We start from the raw sequence: 21,428 nt of genomic DNA, 5'->3' as shown, positions 1-21,428 counted from the left end.
GAAACACTACTTAAACTTTAAGTGTTCAATTCAATATTTGGTAATGCAAAAACTCGTTTCAATTAAGAAAACACAATTGGTAACTGTCATTCCATGGTATTCGAACACTAAATTTATTTTATACTTTTTGTTTATTTACGAAATCGATACAATAAAAGTGTATTAATAAAATAATTTCATTTTCTCAGGTAATTCTCTTGTACCTTACAAATTACTTTTTTTACAGAAATAACTCACATGAACATCTGGTTTTGAAAACTCGCTAACAGCTGTGTGGAACAATAAATAACACAATGTACCATCTTCTTCTTCTGAACTCGTCAGATTATTAAGATCGTATCAGGTTTCAGTATATAGAAGACATAAGATTTGTTCGCTATGATTTCCTGGATAAACTTCATATCTTAGGTAAAGGAAATGCAAATGTAATCCTTGAATGACGAAGTCGAACGAAACGACCACTTCCATAAAAAGGCATTCACCTAGAAAGTTATCGCCAGTCATCGCATCTTATATTTTCCTAGAGTGAAGTTTGTTTAAGTTAGTAAAATGAGTTTTGCAGGCTGATGCAGTGATAGTGGAAAGATGTGTGAGGTGCAGTCGCTGCAGGCGCAGCTGGCGGACATCGAGCATGACAACGAGAGCAGCAGCGAGCGCAGCTCCGTGTACGAGCCCGCCCGCCCGCAGCTGCTCAGCATGCCTGTAGAGGTCTCTCGCACATAATGTTACAGATAAGGATAACACAGCCCTTTGTAAACTTTGTGGCAAAATGAATAAAAAATGTTTTGCTCAATAACACTGGCCTATAATTGGACGTAGTTTAGGGTAAAAGATCCAATCCACAAAAATCTGTTAGTAAAATTGGAACTTTCTGTCAAACAGAAAAGTCATTCATTTAAATGACAAATTTTAGAGGATGGATCTTTTACGCTAAACTATGTCCAATTTTAAGCCACTGTTTATTAAATAGTTATTATTGTTTTTAAATCAGTAACTGTGTGTTTTGTTAGAATTAAGACAATGATTTGTTTACAGATATTTTTAAAGATCTGCTCATTCCTCGATGCAGATTTCCTAAGTCACACACTGGCCAAAGTATGCACAAGGTTTCAAACAATTCTAGAGGACAGCCACATATGGAAGTACTGGTACCACAGCAAGCTGGAAGGCAGCGTGTACCCGCCACTGCCACACCTGCAGTACTGGGAGGAGGAGCCGATTGACTGGCAGAGCATGTGCGTGGAGTCCGCCAGTGAGAAGCGGCGGTGGGAGAATGTACGGGAGACCATGAAGCATATCGTGGTGAAGGACATACACTTTGCGTCGGTAGACACTGTTTTATTAGTAAATGTGAGTACAGTTACTATATAATGCATTATTTTATTACAAAGTGCTTTAACAGTAGTATTTTTATTGAAATTTTTCATTACCTTTCTTGTGTTTTTGTAATTGTTTTGCGAGCCATTGGTTCTTATCATAAATGGTATGTTAATTTTATATACTAAGGTTTTCTTCCTTCTGTTTGGCACAAAATATCACTTTATTGGGTTTCCTTTTCCTATGGATGATGTGGGCTCATGACAAGCACTGGCGAATTCGCAGTAAAATGCGATGGATTTAAGATTTTGTGTTTAGGGAAGGATGTTTCGGGTACCTTAGCTTAGACTGTCAATCATTCTGCCAGAGCCAGTTCTGTTACAATTGGCCTGATGACAGTAACAAAGAATCATGGAAATAATGGTTTCAAAGAAACATATATGTTAATATGATTCTAAAAAATGGCTCAATCTCAGTATAAACATTAGGATTAATAATAAAATAATAATAATAAAAGACGTTTATTCAAGAAGTTTGAACATAGGTACATAATAAAAGTACACGATAATGCTTACAAACTAATTGAAATTAATATATTCAATAAAATAAAAGTTCAAAGGCGATATAAGGATTGACGTCATTAATCCATGACATATTTCTTATAGCAGCATAGACAACCTCATTGACCGTAATCCATACGTCCCATAGAAGGTAGGATCGTATTGTATAAGTGGTATACGCGTGCCTCCGTGAGGGACAAAACATACGCAAATGCGACACTGTGATTGGTCGAATTCATTTGTTGCCCACCATTATCCATACTAAAAAAAAGGTGGGGAACAAATAAAATGTGAGACTGTGACAAGGACAAACAATAATAGCTCTTTCGCTGCTACTCCTACTGAAAGACACATAAGACTATCCCATTCTGTCAGTTACCCCCACCACTCATGCCAGATCCAGTTATATCCTAGATTCATGAATTCGTGATACATCCTCACCAAAGAGTTTGGAGGTTCAAAAAAAATATTATTTCGCCACTAAACATTTATTAAGTCCAAAAAATATTATTACACGATATAAAGTAAATATTTATTTGTTATTATATAATATTATATAAAAGGCGTTTTACCCTACAATAAAACGCTTATTAAATACTTACCTTATTCGAAGCCTACAAACATAATGAGAGAAGCATTTCCGTTTCCAAATAGTATCAGACATAATTTGACTACATTTTCCGGTATCCCTACCACCCCCTCCACTGCCAGCCTGGCGAGCCAGCCATCTTGGATGGAGCTGCTCGTCCCTTGCCTCATTGCGGCTCAGTATGTGCCAGGCAGGACTTATTTTGTAGGCTTCGAATAAGGTAAGTATTTAATTACCGTTTAATTGTAAGGTAAAACGCCTTTATTAAATCCTGTACCTGTATTCGAAGCCTACAAACATAATGAGACATGTTTGTTATCGCCTGGCAGTGGTTTGCGAAACCCATTACAATCATTATGTACCAATGGGTATATAAAATTGCAAGCTCTAGGTAGTGGTAGGGTAACATAATTTAAACCATTGTATAATCAATAGAACATTTATTTTTAATTTAATTATTGTAATTTAATAGGCACAAATTACTTTTCACACATAAATAGTTTCCTCTGGATATAAATCATAAAGCGTTATGATATGATCATGAACAATTAAACAAATTGCTTAAATTGACAATATTTTCGTCGCGTGATGATGATTTCATTATTTCTCGACGATAAAACAATCTAAATGTGTCTCCTGAACGCCAATTTCCTTGTTCTAGAATTTTATCTATTGGAAAATTCTCTAACCAATTCTTGGAGGCTACTGCTGCGCGAACACTCCCTGGTGTAGCCTTAATGCCGGCGTCACGTAATAAACTCTTTACCCAACCGGCTATTACAGTCCGTGAAGCGGCCTTTGGAGCATTATTTACAGTAAGAAACAGATTTTGACTCTTACAAGCAAGCAGAGATGTGACTTATTTGAAATACTTGTATTTAAAATGCAAATACAAAATACCTATTTTGTATTTTGTATTTAAATACCTTTTGAAGAAAACTATTTTGTATTTTATTTGAAATAGTTTTTGGGACCTATTTTCTATTTTCAAAATACAAAATACTTTATAGTAGCTAATGTAGGTAGGAGAGTTACATCTCTTCTGATGTTACAGTCCTGGCAACTCTCTCATTGTATCTGTTTAGTAACGTCGCACATGACCACAAGCGTAGCGAGTGGTTAAAAAAGTGGAATCTTGAGTGTTGCGAGGGTTTCAAGGTACGAGAGGAGAGGAGAACACACTTTTCTGCCCTGGTGAAACACAAACGAGACGTTTTCATCACACCAACGAGAGGCATTATACTAGCTGTGAAACAGCTGTGAAACAGATTTGTATCTAAATTAATGCTTTTAAAAATTGGCAGTTAAAAACCATCATCCATCCATCCTACCGGTTAATATGAGCAAACAATTAGAAATTTGCACTTTAGATAGAAGACTGATTGACACACTGTTTTCAAAGAATAAAGAGAGTCTTATCAACTCGGAAATTCCGAGTAAACTTTTTAATTCAGACTAGGTATTCACTGTTCAGAGTACCTTTTATCGCAAAGTATTTGTATTTTTAAAAAGTATTTTGAAAATACCTATTTTGTATTTGAAATACAAATTCAAAAACTATTTTGAATTTTGCATTTGAAATAGTATATTAAGGAAGTATTTGTATTTTGTATTTAAATACTTTTTATAAAGTATTTTTCACATCTCTGCAAGCAAGACGTCTTTGTTGTGACAGTTCTATTAGTCGTTTAATCCAAAAAACTGGGTTGACGGCAGAGCACTGTGTGTTACTAAGAAGCTTCCAACCTGACTGCCTATGATCTGCAGAGTCAGTCTTAGACCCGAACCGAGGCCAGAAGGTGATGCAGTCTTCGGATTCAATCATGTGTTCAGGGTCTATTGATAAGAGTGTAAGGTCATGGACCCTTCTACCTGAGCACAATAACAACAAAGTGGCCGTCTGTCTAGCCACATCGAAAAAAATATCGGATTTGATATGCCTAGAAGCCATAAAGGACACTAAATTTGAAACATCCCATATGGGTTGTTTTGGATCTCTAGGCTTTTGCAAGGCTATAGCTTTCAGAACTTGCTTAACAAGTTTGTGCGAACTTAGTACTTCCGAGCTATTAACGTTACATAGTGACGACACCACTGACTTATGCACTAAAATCGTACTGTATGCAAGGCCCTCTTTTTGAAACAAGTCCGATAAATAGCGGGCTAGCTGTGACCCAGAAGGTGCGGAATAATCAATATTATTTTCTTGAGCCCAGCGGCACCATCTATTCTAAGCAACCGAATAAGTTTTAATAGTTGAAGGACGCCAACCCGACAATAGCAAGGACTTTTGATCTTTAGACCAGCTTTCTAGGTCCCTCGACCACCCCCACACTTCCAGACCTCCAGAGTTTTTTTGATCTACTTTCGGCGGAGGATGACCGAGCACGTCTTTCAGGTTCCATGTCGTGTGTGGGGGGCCCATGGCTCGACTCTTCAGATCCGCGCGCCAAAAGACTCTCTCCCATCTGGGGACTACCATTAGGTACAGTCACCTGCAATAATAAGTTACTCTACGAAGGCCGCAAAAACATGTGACGCGTTCTTATGGCTCTACAAATAAGATCGTGTCTGATATTTTTGCGGCCTTTGTTGTGTAACATATTATTGCAGGTGACTGTACACTCCTTTGGCCTGATTTAGGTGGTGTAGGATTTTGGGTATCAAACATGGGGGTGGAAAGACCCATGCTAGTTTGAAACTCCACGTCAGGCTCAGAGCATCGCAAAATAGCGCCTGATTGTCGGTCTGATCCAGAGAACAGTACGCCGCTACAACATGCGCCGTCCGGGACGCAAACAGGTCGATTTGAGGCGTTCCCCACTTGCGGAAGATTGGTGACGTGGCTTTTGGTAGCAGATGCCACTCGGGGAGTACCTTGAGCCTTGAAAGGTGGTCGGCCTCGACATTGTATATTCCTGGAAGACTGAATCCGAAACATATCCAGAAACTGGTATATCTTGTAGGTTAAGGTCATAAGCATGTCCGACCGTGTACCGCATTCGTTTCTCAGATATGGTACCACAGTCCGGTTGTCGCTCTGAATCAAAAGTGAAGCGTCGTACAAATCTTGACACTGATTTAGCTGCAGAATTTTGAGAATAGTCAATAGTTATTTTTGGTTGCAGTGTAATTTCTTCTCGGCTGCAGTCCAAAGACCCGAGAAGTGTGCATTGTTCAATTTTCCTCCCCATGTGACATCCGATGCGTCGGTTGTCAAATAATGTGCTGGTGGAGGGACCTGCATAGGTGATGTGTTCCGACAATTGGCCTTCCACCAGTCCAATTTTGACGATATTTCGCTGGGGAGCAAAAACCGCTTCTTCGGGTTTTGACACAGAAGCTGGTTGACTCTCTTCTGTATGAGACGAAAGTTTAGGCGACCTCTCGGTACTACGAAGCTTGCAAAGTTCAGCATCCCCGCTAAGGATTGCAGTTCTTTGAGATTCGCAGCCTGTTGGTGAACAAGCTTTGATATGAAACTCAATATTTTGAGAACTTTCTTTTCGGGAAGACTCTTCTCGTCTGTCCACGGATCCCATATTATACCCAAGTACTCGAGGCGTGTCCTTATAAGATGGATTTTTCCCAATTGATCTGCCATCCTAGCTCTTGTAGCAGTTGCGTCGCCATGTTTATGTGGATCTGGAGAGTATGGTATATCCTGGTGAGCTATTAAAAAATCGTCTAGATAAACCAGGATTCTCAATCCACGCTCTCTCAGTACTTGAGCGATCCAATTTGTAACTGAAGCGAAAACTTTTGGTGCCGAACTCAAGCCAAATGCGAGACACGTCATCTGCAGCAGCTGGTTTTGGTAAACAAGTCGCAAGAACCTCCGATGGTTCTTCACAATCGGGATATGAAAATATGCTTGAGACAGGTCTATCTTTGCAAGCCAATCCCTGCTTTGTACAAAATCCTGTATTTTGACAACATTTATCAGGCGGAACAATTCGGTCCGGACGTAGAAATTCAGGACCCGAAGGTTGTTGTTGTTGTTGTCCAAACATTGTTGATAAAAAGCTTGGACTCGTGGTGGCTGCCTCCAAGGCTCCCTGATCTTTCAGTTCCTGAATCACCGCAGACATTTCCGGCGATGCCTGTGTTGCATAGTTCTCGTTTTGAAGCGGTGCTATGAGAGGCGGTTTTGTTAAAAAGGGTATGCGATAACCCTTTTTTTTTTTTTTTTTTGACGGAGTGGGAATGCGTTTACGCACGGTGTGTGGGGCTCGCCACTCCTTTCCCCTCTCCTGACAAGAGAGGGGGAGAATTTGGCCCTACCCACTAAACCCACTCCGGCGTTTCACCCTCTCTGCCGTTCGTGAGGGCGCACTGGGATCGATGACATTCCACCACCGCGCCCTCCGGCAGCCCCGGCTTATCGCCAGGGCCCTCTCACATTGGGGGAGGATCAGAAACGCTTGATCCCCTCCCCTTTTCCGACGTTCAGTACCCGCTAGCTCTACTGGGGCTCAAGGCGAGCATACGCTCTTCGCCCTCGACCATGCCGTCTACGTCGGAGAGGAAGCGCGTCAGCAGCTGCTTCTCGCATCCTCTCCGCCGCCTCCTTCTGTGACATGATTTCTTCGCAGAAGGAGGCCACCGCTTCCCATTTCCTCTCGCTACCCAGCATCGCCGCTATTATGCTGCGTAGCGAGAGGTCCGCTACCCCTGTGGTCGCCCTGAGGGCAGCTCTTTCCACGGCCCAGCGATTGCACTCTTCTAGAGTGTGCTGAGCCGTGTCGTCCGCCGCTCCACATTCGTGGCACTGGGGCCCCGGCTCCCTCTGTATCTTGTGCAGGTAGTGTCCTAAGCAGCCGTGTCCGGACACCACCTGCGTCACCCTATACGTCAGGGCCCCCTTGCCCCGATCCACCCACTCATCCATTACCGGGAGAATAGCCCCCATGGTTCGGGTTACATAGTGGCTATCCTCCAGGGCATCTCTCCATCGATCTCGTAGGCGCTCCGCGGCTGCCCGCGACACCCTCTCGGCCTCTTCCGCGTCTGGGGGCTCCCCCCGCCCCCTCGCTTCTGCCCTCCACCAGTACCTTTCCGCTAGCACCCCCGCGTCTAGCTCCCAAGGCGGGGTGCCGGCAAGAAGGCATGTCGCTGCGTGAGAAGTGGTGCGGTAGGCCCTCACCATCCTCTGGGCCACCACCCTCTGTGGCCGACGGAGCAATGCCTTCGTGCATCTCGTCAGCCGTCCGGCCCAAATTGGTGCCCCGTAGAGCGCCATGCTCCGGACGACCCCCGCATACAGCCGCCTACACGGCGCATTCGGCCCCCCCAAATTTGGCAGTAGGCGGCCCAGAGCCGAGGCAGCACCCACGAGCCGAGGAGCCAGCCGTGCAAAGTGCTCCTCGAATGTCCACTTTCTGTCCAGGACAAGGCCCAAGTACTTGATGTGGGCTTTGACCTGGACAGATTCACCCCCGACCCTCACTGCGGTGCCCACCGGTAGCCGCCCCCACCCCCTTGTTCGCCGAGGACCATGGCCTCGGTCTTCGGCAGGGCGACGCGTAGGCCCAGGAGTTCTATGCGCTGCACTGTGAGCTCTGTCGCCACTGCCGCCCTCCTGAGCACCTCTTCCAGCTCCTTTCCCCGCACAGCCACTAGTGTGTCGTCCGCATAACACACGGTGACCATGCGGGGAAGTTGCACCCCCCGGATCGCCCAGTCGTAACCGAGTATGCGATAACCCTGAATTATTTTTAAAATGAAAGGCGGTGCTTGTAAATCTTTCCATTTTTTGCAAAAACGTTTAGTAGGAGATCCCCCATATAGCCGACCTTCACCAATCTGTCTGACGGATGAAACTGAAAATATGAAAGAAAATATGTTCCAGAACATAAATAAATAGGGTTGCCTAAAGAAATATGGTCAAGGCTATTTTTAATAAATTTTTGAAAAAAAATTTTTTTCGGCAAATTTCACCGATTTGTCTGACGATCGAAATGAGTCTCAATGGAAAGTATACTATACTTGTACAACATAAATCATCTAGGTTGCCTATCTTTTTCCGGTCACTATTATGTGGTTGCCGTGTTTAAAGAGGTGATTTTATATCGATAATTGCACTCATCTGTCTGACGCTTGAATTATACATCAAAATGATGGTAATTTTATTGCAAATACAATGGTATAGGGTTGCCTGCGAAAATCCGGTCACAAATGAGGGTTGCCAGGCTTTTAATTAAAATAAGAAGGGAAGACTTTTAGCAATAACTCATAAACGGCTGAACTGATCAAGCTTGTTTTAATTTTATTTGATTGAGTTTTTAAAGCACTATTTTCATGTATGTGAGAATGTGAGATTTTTTTTTTTCGTGTCAACCCTATGGTGTGGGATGTTGTTGGAAAGGTCTTTCAAAATGAATAGGGGTTGTAGAAGAACATTTTTTGATAAAGTGAATATTTTCGGAAATAATCGCTTTGTAAGAAACGAAATGTGTGTGACAATTTTTTTATCTTTTCAACCTCATAGTGTGGGGTGTCGTTGGATAGGCCTTTCAACAACACTTCTTGATAAAGTGAATCATTGCGGAAATAATCGTTTAGAAAGAAAAAAAAAGGTTTTTCCTTCCAACTTTTGAAACATCTGTCCAAAAAATATGAAAAAAATAAAATTAAAACAAACTTGATCAGTTAAGCCGTTTATGAGTTATTGCTAAAAGTCTCCCCTTCTTATTTTAATTAAAAGCCTGGCAACCCTCATTTGTGACCGGATTTGCAATAAAATTACCATTATTTTGATGTATAATTCGAGCGTCAGACAGATGAGTACAATTATCGATATAAAATCACCTCTTTAAACACGGCAACCACATAATAGTGACCGGAAAAAGATAGGCAACCTAGATGATTTATGTTGTACAAGTTGTATACTTTCCATTGAAACTTATTTCCATCGTCAGACAAATCGGTGAAATTTGCCGAAACAATTTTTTTTTTCAAAAATTTATTAAAAATAGCCTTGACGATATTTCTTTAGGCAACCCTATTTATTTATGTCCTGGAACATATTTTCTTTCATATTTTCATAGTTTCAGCCGTCAGACAAATTGGTGAAGGTCGACCATGTATGTGGGATCTTAGACCAGTTGGAGCTGTCCTGCTTGGAAAGGCCTCGAGTCAAAAGCGCCTTCGCTTATTAGATTTATCCTTGTACGAAGGGGATGCGCTCCGCTTATTGCCACGGGTGTCGCGCCCGTTCCTATTAGGTCGCCAGTTTCGGGGACGATAAGTGGTGTTATCGCGGCGTTGATTTGCCCTCTGATCCCCACCATTGTTTGTTCCTTGCGCAGGACAATGTTGGCAGTTGCTGGGACCTGGTTCCTGCGTGGGATAATGACTGCACATACCCTGCGCGGGTGTGTATTGAGGAGGGCCACGCCTCTTACTTGGATATTGATAGCCTTGCGCAGGCATATTAGCAGCAAAGGACCCCTGCGCGGGGCGATGCACATTTCCACTGCTACCTGCTTGCGCAGCAGGGGCACTGGTGGATGACTTTAGGCCAAAAAACCTTGCGAACGCCTCCAGCCTTTTCGAGTACGGCTGCGAAAGGTTGAGGATCAAACAGGTTGGTAGCAGTCTAGCAGTAGGTGGAATTTTCCGTAAATTGGACTTGTCGAGCGGGTTCCGCACTGCCCGCAGTATCAAGTCCCTTCTCTGTTCAACTATATCAGCTCGGTGACCGCAAACATCAAACATCAAACATCAACATTTATTCAGCAAATAGGCCACAAGGGCACTTTTACACGTCATCATTGAATTTACATACATGCAAAAATAATAACATCAACAATTTTATAAAATAAAACTAAGAATTCAATCTAACGTATTACAATTACTAAGAGATGTATATGGTCTCTTAATGTCGAATTACATAAAAAATACAGATACAAAATACAAAAAAAAAACTATAATATTTAGAGGTGTAAATGTCTCTAGGTGTCAGAACTATAAGATTATATAGTTTATCAAGTTATCCTTAGAGATGTATAGGGTCTCCAAGAGTCAATATCCTGTATAATTAATACATTCATTAAGAGAAAAGAAACATACGAGAGCAGAATGACGCGTCTCACTGTAATTAATTAATAAAAATAAAGTTACTAAGTATAATAGCTTGTGTTAGCTTAAACAAACCAGTCTCCACAAACAGCACCCGTTCACGAGTATGACGCGTATCTCAGCCATCGCCTCCCTCAACCTTCATTCGGGAAAGTGGCGACCCGATCAACGACGCCACCGTAAGCAAAGACTTTTAAGCGAGCATGACATGTTCAAGCTACCGGCCTATAATAATATTAAAATAGTAATAACATGTACGAGTAGCTGTAAGACACGGCATTTTGTGCTCGTATGTTACATAAAAAGACAGTATAGCTTCACATAATTACTAGCCTAAGTTGACTTAGAGATCTCTAAGTGTCTGGTCTCTAAGTGTCAGAAACATTAAAAATATAGGTATGTACAATCAAAAATAAAATATATAAATAAATACTTAGAGATGTATAAGGTCTCCAAGTGTCCAAAACTAAAATTAAATTAAACAATTTAATCAAGCGAGAACATCATTGTCTCATGTGTCAATTCTACTGGACACTAGCATATTTAATTCACAATGTAAAAAAAAAACAATATTTATTTAGCTCTTATTAAACTTAAACAAGTTGTAAAGCATTAACAGACACCTTATGAAACTCACCTGTATCGAAAAGTCCTTCTAGTTTTTCTTTGATTGATGCAAACGTCAATTGACTATAGCCCTGTGCCCAGTCAAGGAATTCACGAATATTGTTCTGAATCGTTTCTTTTTATTTTAACAACGCAAAAGTAAGCGCAGCGTACGATCGCTCTGTATGTGACAGTGATTTAGATGTATCATAAGCTAGTACTTCCTCATTTGTCTCTAACTCCACAAAACCGGGAGAATGTGTGTACAGTTTTTGAACATCCAGATTACGCACATCGGTCCACGCTTTATTAGTAAAACGATTTAATTTTTGCAAAGCTTCGAGATAACTATCGGGCGTTTTTGGAATTGCAGGTGCTTTTACGCATGGTCTAATAAAACATGGTCTTCTATTCCCAGAGTGACACGGGCCTACGTCACAATAACATTGCCACTTTATTTTAACATAACATGTTACATGGGTACATTATAGCTATGGTTAATAAGTTAAAATATTTCTTTATAATTTTATAATTTTCATTTATATGTATTTTATCTTAAATTTTACAATAACACGTCATTTTTAATTATTCGTTAGCAATATCTTCCGATTTACGAAAGAAATTTCAGACGTTCGGGTAATTTTGTTTACATTACTGGCAACACAGGATAGCGCTGTCACATTTGACAATTCGGATCTAGATAACTTCATGCCCTGACCGTCATCCTTGTCGAACGCGTGTTAATTGTTATTTCCTTCTCGCTCAGTGTCAGCAGTCGCAGTGTTTTCCAAACTTTTCACGTCGTTAGCTTGGTAATTAATGTGTAACTGTGAATTAGTTTTTCAAACGTTTGTCTTGTATAGATAAATAAAGTTCAATTTAATACATTAGATTTGTTTAATTTTACTATGTTTCTACATGAATAACTTAAAATTAAACCGTTAAAATAATTTTCACCGTTGGTTAAAATTCTCCCACATTTTAAAGTTTGAGAACCTGTAAACAGCATGATGACGTAGGCCCGTGTCAGTTAGGTCATACGCGAATCTCGGAATAGAGTACCAGGCGGAGTATATTATTATACCATGCTTTTACGCTAGTTTCTAAATTTATAGAAAACTTTGACTGGGCAGGGGCGTCCGCAGCAACTTGTTGATCGACAACAATATCATTACCAACATTAGCATCGGCCAACACGCCGTCATACAAATCGCCACTAACATCATGATCGATAAAATTTAAATTATCGGCTGGCGGGTAGTTTGGAGTACTGCTAACAGGACGGCAAAACAACTTACGTAACTCGCTTACCTCCTTTGCCAGTTTTTTTACCTCATTGTTCGAATATTGATTCCGCCTTTTATGACGACGTCTTTTCTTTGCAGACGAATCACTGCTCGAACTTGATGACGAACTCGAGCTTTCCGAATCATTCCTTTGTCTTGATCGATTTCGCACGAGGTCCTTACCTTGACCACTCATTGTTGCTGCAAGCAAATCAAATTAAAACAAAAAGCACAATCTTAAAATTTCGTTACACCGGAAATGTAACCGCAAAAATTTTACTTTACTTTTTTAAATACCGAACGGCAATAACCGTTAATTATTCAAAAATTCTCTTTTTAAATAGAACTAAAGATTAAACGAAGAAATTTAAAGATACTATACGTTATGAACGGTTTATATTAAAAAAGACTTTGTTCTATGGGACAAGACGGGCACGTCGTAGACCACGACCGTTCACGTTGGGAAACGAAACGCTAATGAGGCAAGGGACGAGCAGCTCCATCCAAGATGGCTGGCTCGCCAGGCTGGCAGTGGAGGGGGTGGTAGGGATACCGGAAAATGTAGTCAAATTATGTCTGATACTATTTGGAAACGGAAATGCTTCTCTCATTATGTTTGTAGGTTTCGAATACAGGTACAGGATTTAATATGATATTTCACCAAAAAACTTTTTTAAGTATTTGGCTGAATGGAACTATCGTTGCCATGTTGGCTGTCGAAACCAGAAAAAATGAAAAATTAAAAAGTAAAACCGGCTCTCGGTGATTTTCACTCAAAATTTACATGTATCTAAATAATTCATCTTAAATTGCAACCGCGTGAGAGTTTTTGTACAGTCACCTGCAATAATATGTTACACAACAAAGGCCGCAAAAATATCTGACACGATCTTATTTGTAGAGCCATAAGAACGCGTCACATGTTTTTGCGGCCTTCGTAGAGTAACTTATTATTGCAGGTGACTGTACAAAATGAGTTATTGTGGTAAATTTTTGTAATGTATTAATGACCCTAATCGTAATATATGTTGCTGAATTAACAATATCATTCGGATTCAAGGGAAATTCGTAATTGTGAGTATGTAAACAATGTCTACCACCCTACCACCATCTAATTTATGACGTCACAAATGGCGTGCGAGGCGTTTACGCGCGAGGTTTAAACTAGCTATAATAAAATGCATTTATTTATGTTAAATCTTATGAGTATAGCTGAAATTTGTATTCAGAAGGAAATTAAGAACAGGAGTGAAGGAAATAGTCAAATTGAATGACAATGCATGATAACAATTTGGTAACGGACCGTGACCAAATTGTTAGAATTGTTGAGGAGTTTTATGGCACACTATATTCATCGCAATCAGACGCATCACACATATCGGCAATAGATCTGAGAGCACCCCCAATTCCCTTGAAAGATAACGAGAGCATACCGCCAATAATAGCCAGTGAAGTCAAAAAAGCATTGTACCAAATGAAAGCCATTAAATCTCCGGGCGAAGATGGCATTACATCTGATGTACTTCGCGCTGGTGGTGACCCAGTCATTAATGTCCTTGTAAAACTTTTTAATCAGGTTTTGCAAGGTACTCGCACACCACAATCATGGAAAACTGCCATAGTCACCATCTTGCATAAGAAAGGAGATATATCGAAGCTGAGCAATTATCGCCCCATAAAGCCTCCTTTCCCATACGTACAAACTCTTTGCAAAAGTTTTATGTAACCGCCTAACTCGTATCCTTGATGAATGCCAACCTCCCGAGCTGGCTGGTTTCCGAAGCGGATTCTCCACCATCGATCATATCCATGCGGTAAAGCAGTTAATGGAGAAAAGTCATGAGTACAACCGGACCCTGTGCATGGCCTTCGTAGACTACGAAAAAGCCTTCGACAGTGTCGAGCATTGGGCCGTGTTTGACTCTCTCCATCGCTGCTCAATCGACAATCGCTACGTGGATCTGCTCCGGGAGCTATATACCTCGGCAACAATGCAACACAAACTCAGCAACCCAATATCCATCCAAAGGGGAGTGCGTCAAGGGGATACCATTTCACCCAAGCTTTTTACGGCGGTACTAGAAGACGTCATAAAAACGCTTGCATGGGACAGAACTGGTATCAATATCCATGGTGTCTTCTTGTCGCACTTGAGATTTGCCGATGACATTGTATTGTTTGCCGAGACCCTGGAAGATCTTCAATGCATGGTCGAAAGCCTTTACCATGCTTCTTTGAAGATAGGTCTCAAGATGAATATGTCCAAGACTAAAGTAATGACGAACATCTCTGGTAAATCAATTCCAACCATTATGGTTGGGAACGAGAGACTGGAGGTGGTCGAGCAATACGTGTATCTTGGACATATTCTATCATTTGACAAAACACATCAGCAGAAGGAGATCTCCAGGAGAATCCAGCTGGGTTGGGCGGCATTCAATAAACTAGCGGACATCCTCAAGCCGGTTAACATTCCACAGTGCCTGAAGACTCGCCTCTTTAACCAATGTGTCCTACCTACCATGACCTACGGTGCCGAGACATGGACGCTCACTAGACAGGCAGTGCATAAAATTCAAGTGGCACAGAGAGCCATGGAGCGCGCCATGCTCGGCATCAAACTTCAAGATCGAGTGAGGAATGTTGAGATCCGACGTCGCACCAAGGTGCAAAACGTCGGATACGTCATTACCAAACTGAAGTGGAGCTGGGCGGGACATGTTCCCAGGCAGAGTGATGGCAGGTGGGCCAAAATGTTAACGGAATGGTGGCCGCTTACAGACGAAAGGAGTGCCTGGCGTCCGTTGGCTCGTTGGGTGGATGACATCCGGCAGACTGCGGGTCACTTCTGGATGAGATTGGCTCGGGACCGGGATAAGTGGCGTACTCGAAGAGAGGCCTATGCTCAGCAGTGGGCGATAATATGATGATTGTGTTTTTCGGAACCAATACAAGTGTACCGACAATATTAAAAGGGATTTCAAAATTTGTCATCAGTCCAATTCAGAGACATCTCTAGAGCTAACGTTTTCAGAACGGCGAGTTCTGCATATCCGGCGGGCGCGACCGCGGCATGGCGCTGTGGTGCGTGGCCGACATCTCGCCCGCCGGCCCGGAGGTGGCCACGCCGAGCCGCGCGCCCGGCGGCGGCGTGTCGCACGCCGTGCTCGCCACCACGCAGCCGAGACACATCCGGCACGGCGCGCATGAGGTGAGCGGGAGGGGGGTGAGGTGAGTGGCAGATCCACGTGTATAGAACGAGCCGCCTCGCAAGGAAATTGTTACGCGAAGGAGCTCGGTCTTTATAAACGCCGTCTTGTACACACACGTTTATTTGCCGTAATAATCTGGGGGTTTTAAACGGGGTCTAGACACGGTCTCCAAAGTGGTCTGGGCTACTGTGGAGGTTCGTACACGGCCACGGTTTTAGCACGGCGCGGCTACGCCTCCTAATGGCAAATCCTCGCAAACCGAACTGTTTGGAGCGGTCATTTACTCGCGAGTCCATATCATGTTGACCCGACTAAGTAATTACAAAAGTACGAGTTAATTTATTAATCCTATTCGTGAAGTAATTATTCGAATGAGAGATTGAAATGTTGTAGGGCTGGGTGTGGGACCTGGCAGCGGACTGCGAGCACAACACCAAGTTCGTGTACTCCGCCTCCTGGGACAACTCCGTCAAGGTGTGGGACCTCAACCGAGACTTCACACCCGTACACTCCTACAGGTAGGTAACCTGTATTCAGTCTCATAGTTGTTGCAAACACCGAAATCGTTCTTTAAGGCTCTTAGCCCAACCGGAGTCCAATCTTCGAGTAACTTGACCCCAATTTATGAAGGTGCTAACAAGTTTATAGGTGTAAAACGGTGTTTGACTCGTGCTTGGCTAATGCTATACAATAATACCTAGGCGTTAAATAAAAAAACCGTTTAAAGCCAAAGCTAAACCTTCCAAATCGTCTATTTCCTTACGTTTAACCCCCAGAAAATGCTCTCCGGTTCATTTTGGCTATTTTAAGCCTCTCGTTTAGCATCTTTAAAAATGCCCTGTTTGAGACGCAACTCCAGCGCAACTCTTACTCTGATGAATGCTATATCTGATATGGAATCTTTTTTATTACATATTTTCTTTTTCCTTCGTCCTTAAAGCCGCTGTGGCATATCATAGGCTTTCTGCCCTTCTGGCGCCGACATTAGCTGAGCCACTTTCCGTTTCAATTACATACTTTGTAAGCACTATTACTATTATGTAGGTACCTATGTGCAAACTTAACTTTACTGAAATAAAAAAAAAATATAGACGTCTTTTATGAACATTTTACTCTGACTCGTAGATGCGGTATGTCAGCTCTCTGCGTGGACACCTGCGGCGACATGGTTCTAGCCGGACTGTATTCCAAAAGGATCATGGCGTTCGATGTCCGGGTCGGGACCGAAGCTGTTTGCAAATACAAGCCGCACAGGTGGGTCATGAGTTCGATGTCCGGGCCGGGACCAGGACTGAAGCTGTCTGCAGGTACGAATCGCACAGGTACCCACCTTAAAGGCGTTATTCATCAATGGTACAATAAACTAGTGGCTCTGCGAGCTTTAGACCTCGCGAACCCCTGTTGTTCCGCGGTTTTGAAAAATTTCCGCAAGCTGAATTGACGAAAAAAATCTAGTAAATTCTTGAACCTGCTCATAAAATTGCACAAGGATCGGTTGGGAAATGAGACCTTTAGATTTTAGATAAGAGCATCCGCACATACAAAAGCGTTTTTCACATTTTTGTCCAAGCTGAAACGGAGACCTTCGTTAATGCTCTTATGCTGTAAAAATGTCCTCAAGGCTTACTTACGTAGAGTCACTTTTGACACCAGGACACCACGCTGAGTAAAAATCTTTTTACAATGTAAAAGATGAGCAGAGTGGAGAATATGTTAGCCAAGTATATGCAGTAATAAAAACAATTGTCCTGTCTTCAATATCGCATTCTATTTAAAAATAATAATAAGATTGAGTTGTAAATGTCCCCGCAGAGGCCCCGTGCTGGGGCTCGCCACTCTCGGGCCGCAGGTGGCGTCGGTGTCCGAGGACCGCACGCTCGCCGTGTGGGACGCCCGCGCCCGCAGGACGCTCGTGCAGGACCTCCGGCTGCCTACGGAGAAGGCCTACCCCGTCTGCGTGTCCTGGGCGAGACCCGCGCTTTATGTCGGGGATTCTAAAGGAGGCCTACATCTGCTACACCCGGAGAAGTTCAGCTTGGTGGCCACACATGAAGTTTGGCAGGAGCCGCCCTCCACGCAGCCCGCCTCCAAGGTCAGCATATCTATGCATACCTTACAGACTACATACGGTCAGCAGCAGAAGTTGCTAAGCGGGCCAGGTGTTCAAAATTATCTTGACGCGACTTTATTGTTAAGAGAATAAGAGCGCGTCAAGGTAATTTTGAACACCTCGCCCGCTTAGCAACTTCTGCTGCTGACTGTACATGCAATAACAAAAATCTTACAAACCTTAGACCCCTCCCCCCGTGTGACCAAGCGTGGTATTTTGAAGACCTTTATAATGGTCACGTAGTATGGGTATGTTCCCTAAGGAGTCTTCCTACGAACTTATTCGGCCACATGTTGTAAAAGATGTTCCGTCTGGCTGGTGTAGATCACGGGATGCCTGCAGACGGCGGCCGGACTTATCTTGGTGTCGGACCGCGGTGAGGTCAAGTTCCTGTACAACAGCTTCCCCCCGCGCGAGTACTGCAGCACGCGCACCACCGCCCCCGACGTCACGCAGGTTACTTGATACTACACATATATACCTACACACTACTAGTTATTTGAGAATAAATTCAATCTAAAATCATTGCCACACTTCTGACTGGTGCGGTGATCCCTAAGAGGAATTATTTAATATTTATAACTATCCCTGGAGATGCAGGATTTAAACTATCGTGAGACATACTTACGTTAAGCTAATTTTACGGTTAAACTCACGTGTTTTTAGTCACTCGCGCGGCATGTTTCGGAGAGCCTAGGTCTCCATTTTCAAGCACTAACATTTCATGAGTGAGTAGCGGTCACGACGGGCGGGCGTCCGAAACATGACTATCGAGTGACTAAAAACACGTGAGTTTAACACTGACTTAATATTAGAAATAGACACACAGAGCGGAACAAAAATGTCAACAAAATGTGGATCAGAATGACATTAGCTGCAAATTTGCATTGATGATAAAAACGCTTACGTAAATTTTGAGTCAAGATAAATGTTTTGTACGGAAAAGAACTTACTGTCGTAAGCATTAAGTGTCAAATTTGTAAACATTATTACCAACACTGTTAAAACTTTAAGTCCGATGGCACTAAACGTAACTTCACCTTTGTATTTACGTCAAACAACGTCAAACGAGAATAATGAACGAATGGAGTCCCTTTGGTACATTTTAATAGGTATTACTGTACAGAAAAACCGAAGTAATAAATGAAACAAATTTAATTTGATCGGGAGTTCAAATAAAATTAATTCATGGTAACAACCCGTGTAAGTTATCATAAAATAAATTTATAAATTTATTATATTTTCCTTGAAATAAATTCAACTTATTAAATAACTGTGTATTTTAGATCTACATAATACTCTTCGCACTTTCGTTCTTTGCAATATAGTGCACGGGGACATTCAGGTCGCTACTGGTACTGATTGGTTATGGTCTTTATCAAAAAAATCCTGTGGTTGTCACTGTGTTCAGACAGGTTTAACATTTACAGTTAGTCGATGTAAGCCCTTATTGGTCGTGTATATGTCGGAAACAGGGAAATGCGCCGAACACACAAGTGCCGTTTTGCCTTGTTTAAAACTGCATCACCCCTATCTCTTGCTATAATAGCAGTCCACTCTGCACGTCGCATAGGTTTTCTTGGAAATCTTGAATTTAAACATAATATTATATCTTACGAATTCCATATAAAAATAAAAAAGTATTGGCCTCACATTGACTCATTAGATTTTTGTTCCTTCACATCCCTTCTTTGGTACTAACAAAATAATTTATTCAAAATCATGAAATTACCACCAGATTACATAAATTATGTAATGCTATCCAAAGAACTAACCGAAAGAAATACATTCCATGCTTTTTCCTCGTTTTATCATTGTTGTTTTTGCATATTTTTACGACCATTTTACGACATTGTTGACAACTTCACATTTGAGCGGTCCATACAAGACTAAACGAAAAAGTAACGCGTGATCTGTTTTAACGTTACTTTTGCGGGGCCATTTTTTGCGGCTGATTGGGTATCCAGTTCTTATTCTATATCAATGGAGTTTAACCATAAAATTAGCTTAACGTCTAGTATTTAAATTTACTTGTTTACTTCAACACTACTACACTAAATGTATCCCACTCTACACGCCTTTGCCTGTCAGCTGTCTATGGCAAGCAATAAGTACTACACGTAATTTTTTCAGGTGCGGTATCTGAACGGCATCTTGGTGGTCGGGTCGTGCGACTCTGCGCTCGAGTTCTGGATCCCGGCCGAGCGCTACGACTCGGCCATCCCGACACGAGACTCGTCCTCGTACTCGGGCATCCCGACACGAGACTCGTCCTCCGACTCGGCCATCCCGACCGAAGGCTCGTCCACCGAGTCCCCCGAGTGATACACAAAATCCCTGTAGCTCGGTAGCTACGTACACATACACTGTAGTCAGTGTATTAGTAACTTAACATAGCCAAGGTTTCGTTTATTAAAAATATCTACGCGCCTAAAGTGACAATAATATTTGAACACACTTTATTGCCGAGATTGCAATAGCGGTGTCAAAATATTTTAGCCCTTTTGCCAAGTTCTTGATCAAAAACCTATTAGAAACTAACCATTGCATTGCACAAAATGAGCCAATAGAAATTCTGAGATGTAGTGCATTTTGATGATATGACATGTAAATTGTTTTAATATAGTGTAATAATAATAACCATCCTAAAAATATTTAACTAGATTTGAGAATGATGGGAAAATATTTTAATTCTAAGTAATAATAACCATCCCGTTGCTTCTAGTCGTCTTCACGACGGTAGTTTCAGCGGCCCATCTAGTGGGCGGCGCGGCAAGTCACCGCCTGCCTCGATAACTAGGGAAAACATTGTTATTGCAGGTGTCCGGACGTCTTTGCAAATAGAAATAGAAATAGAAATTTATTTGCTAGAAATGTGGTAGGTACAGAAATTTGGTGTTAACATGCAATTTTGCGAATAACCCAGTCTCATTGTCCAGGTCCACCCAAACTTCAATCCATAGTTTAGTTTAGTCTCCAAAAGGGCTCTACGTGTTGGATCTATATCCCCACGGAAGCCTATCAAAAGACCGGGATTGATTGAACCATTAACTAAGATTTGAGAATGATGAGAATGACCCGAATGACATACACTCATACAGTAACCATTAACTAAGATTTGAGAATGATAAGAATGACCCGGATGACATACACTCATACAGTAACCATTAACTAAGATTTGAGAATGATAAGAATGACCCGGATGACATACACTCATACAGTAACCATTAACTAAGATTTGAGAATGACAAGAATGACCCGGATGACATACACTCATACAGTAACCATTAACTAAGATTTGAGAATGATAAGAATGACCCGGATGACATACACTCATACAGTAACCATTAACTAAGATTTGAGAATGATGTGAATGACCCGAATGACATACACTCATACAGTAACTATTAACTAAGATTTGAGAATGATGAGAATGACCCGGATGACATACACTCATACAGTAACCATTAACTAAGATTTGAGAATGATGTGAATGACCCGAATGACATACACTCATACAGTAACTATTAACTAAGATTTGAGAATGATGTGAATGACCCGAATGACATACACTCATACAGTAACCATTAACTAAGATTTGAGAATGATGTGAATGACCCGAATGACATACACTCATACAGTAACTATTAACTAAGATTTGAGAAT

General features: G+C 41.9%; 1 protein-coding gene across 2 annotated transcripts; it reads left to right on the top strand.

The window, feature by feature from the left end:
• The first annotated feature begins 107 nt into the window (after positions 1 to 107).
• Positions 108 to 20,216, top strand: LOC134789620 (F-box/WD repeat-containing protein 9-like). 2 transcript variants are annotated; one of them, XM_063760195.1, is made up of 9 exons: positions 108 to 188; positions 563 to 708; positions 1,036 to 1,350; positions 15,475 to 15,651; positions 16,046 to 16,170; positions 16,778 to 16,906; positions 17,465 to 17,744; positions 18,087 to 18,218; positions 19,896 to 20,216. In XM_063760195.1, exons 2-9 carry the CDS (start codon positions 586 to 588, stop codon positions 20,085 to 20,087), a joined length of 1,473 nt encoding a protein of 490 aa, XP_063616265.1. In that variant the 5' UTR covers positions 108 to 188; positions 563 to 585; the 3' UTR covers positions 20,088 to 20,216. The 2 variants fall into 2 exon arrangements, with proteins under 2 accessions (XP_063616265.1, XP_063616263.1); XM_063760193.1 differs by lacking the exon at positions 108 to 188 and having other exon boundaries at positions 522 to 708.
• The last annotated feature ends 1,212 nt before the right edge of the window (positions 20,217 to 21,428 follow it).

The sequence above is a fragment of the Cydia splendana genome, chromosome 4 (assembly GCF_910591565.1).
Source record: "Cydia splendana chromosome 4, ilCydSple1.2, whole genome shotgun sequence".
NCBI classification, from domain to species: Eukaryota; Metazoa; Arthropoda; class Insecta; order Lepidoptera; family Tortricidae; genus Cydia; species Cydia splendana.
The sequence above is the reverse complement of the archived record's forward strand: the minus strand, read 5'-3'. Positions and strand labels throughout refer to the sequence as shown.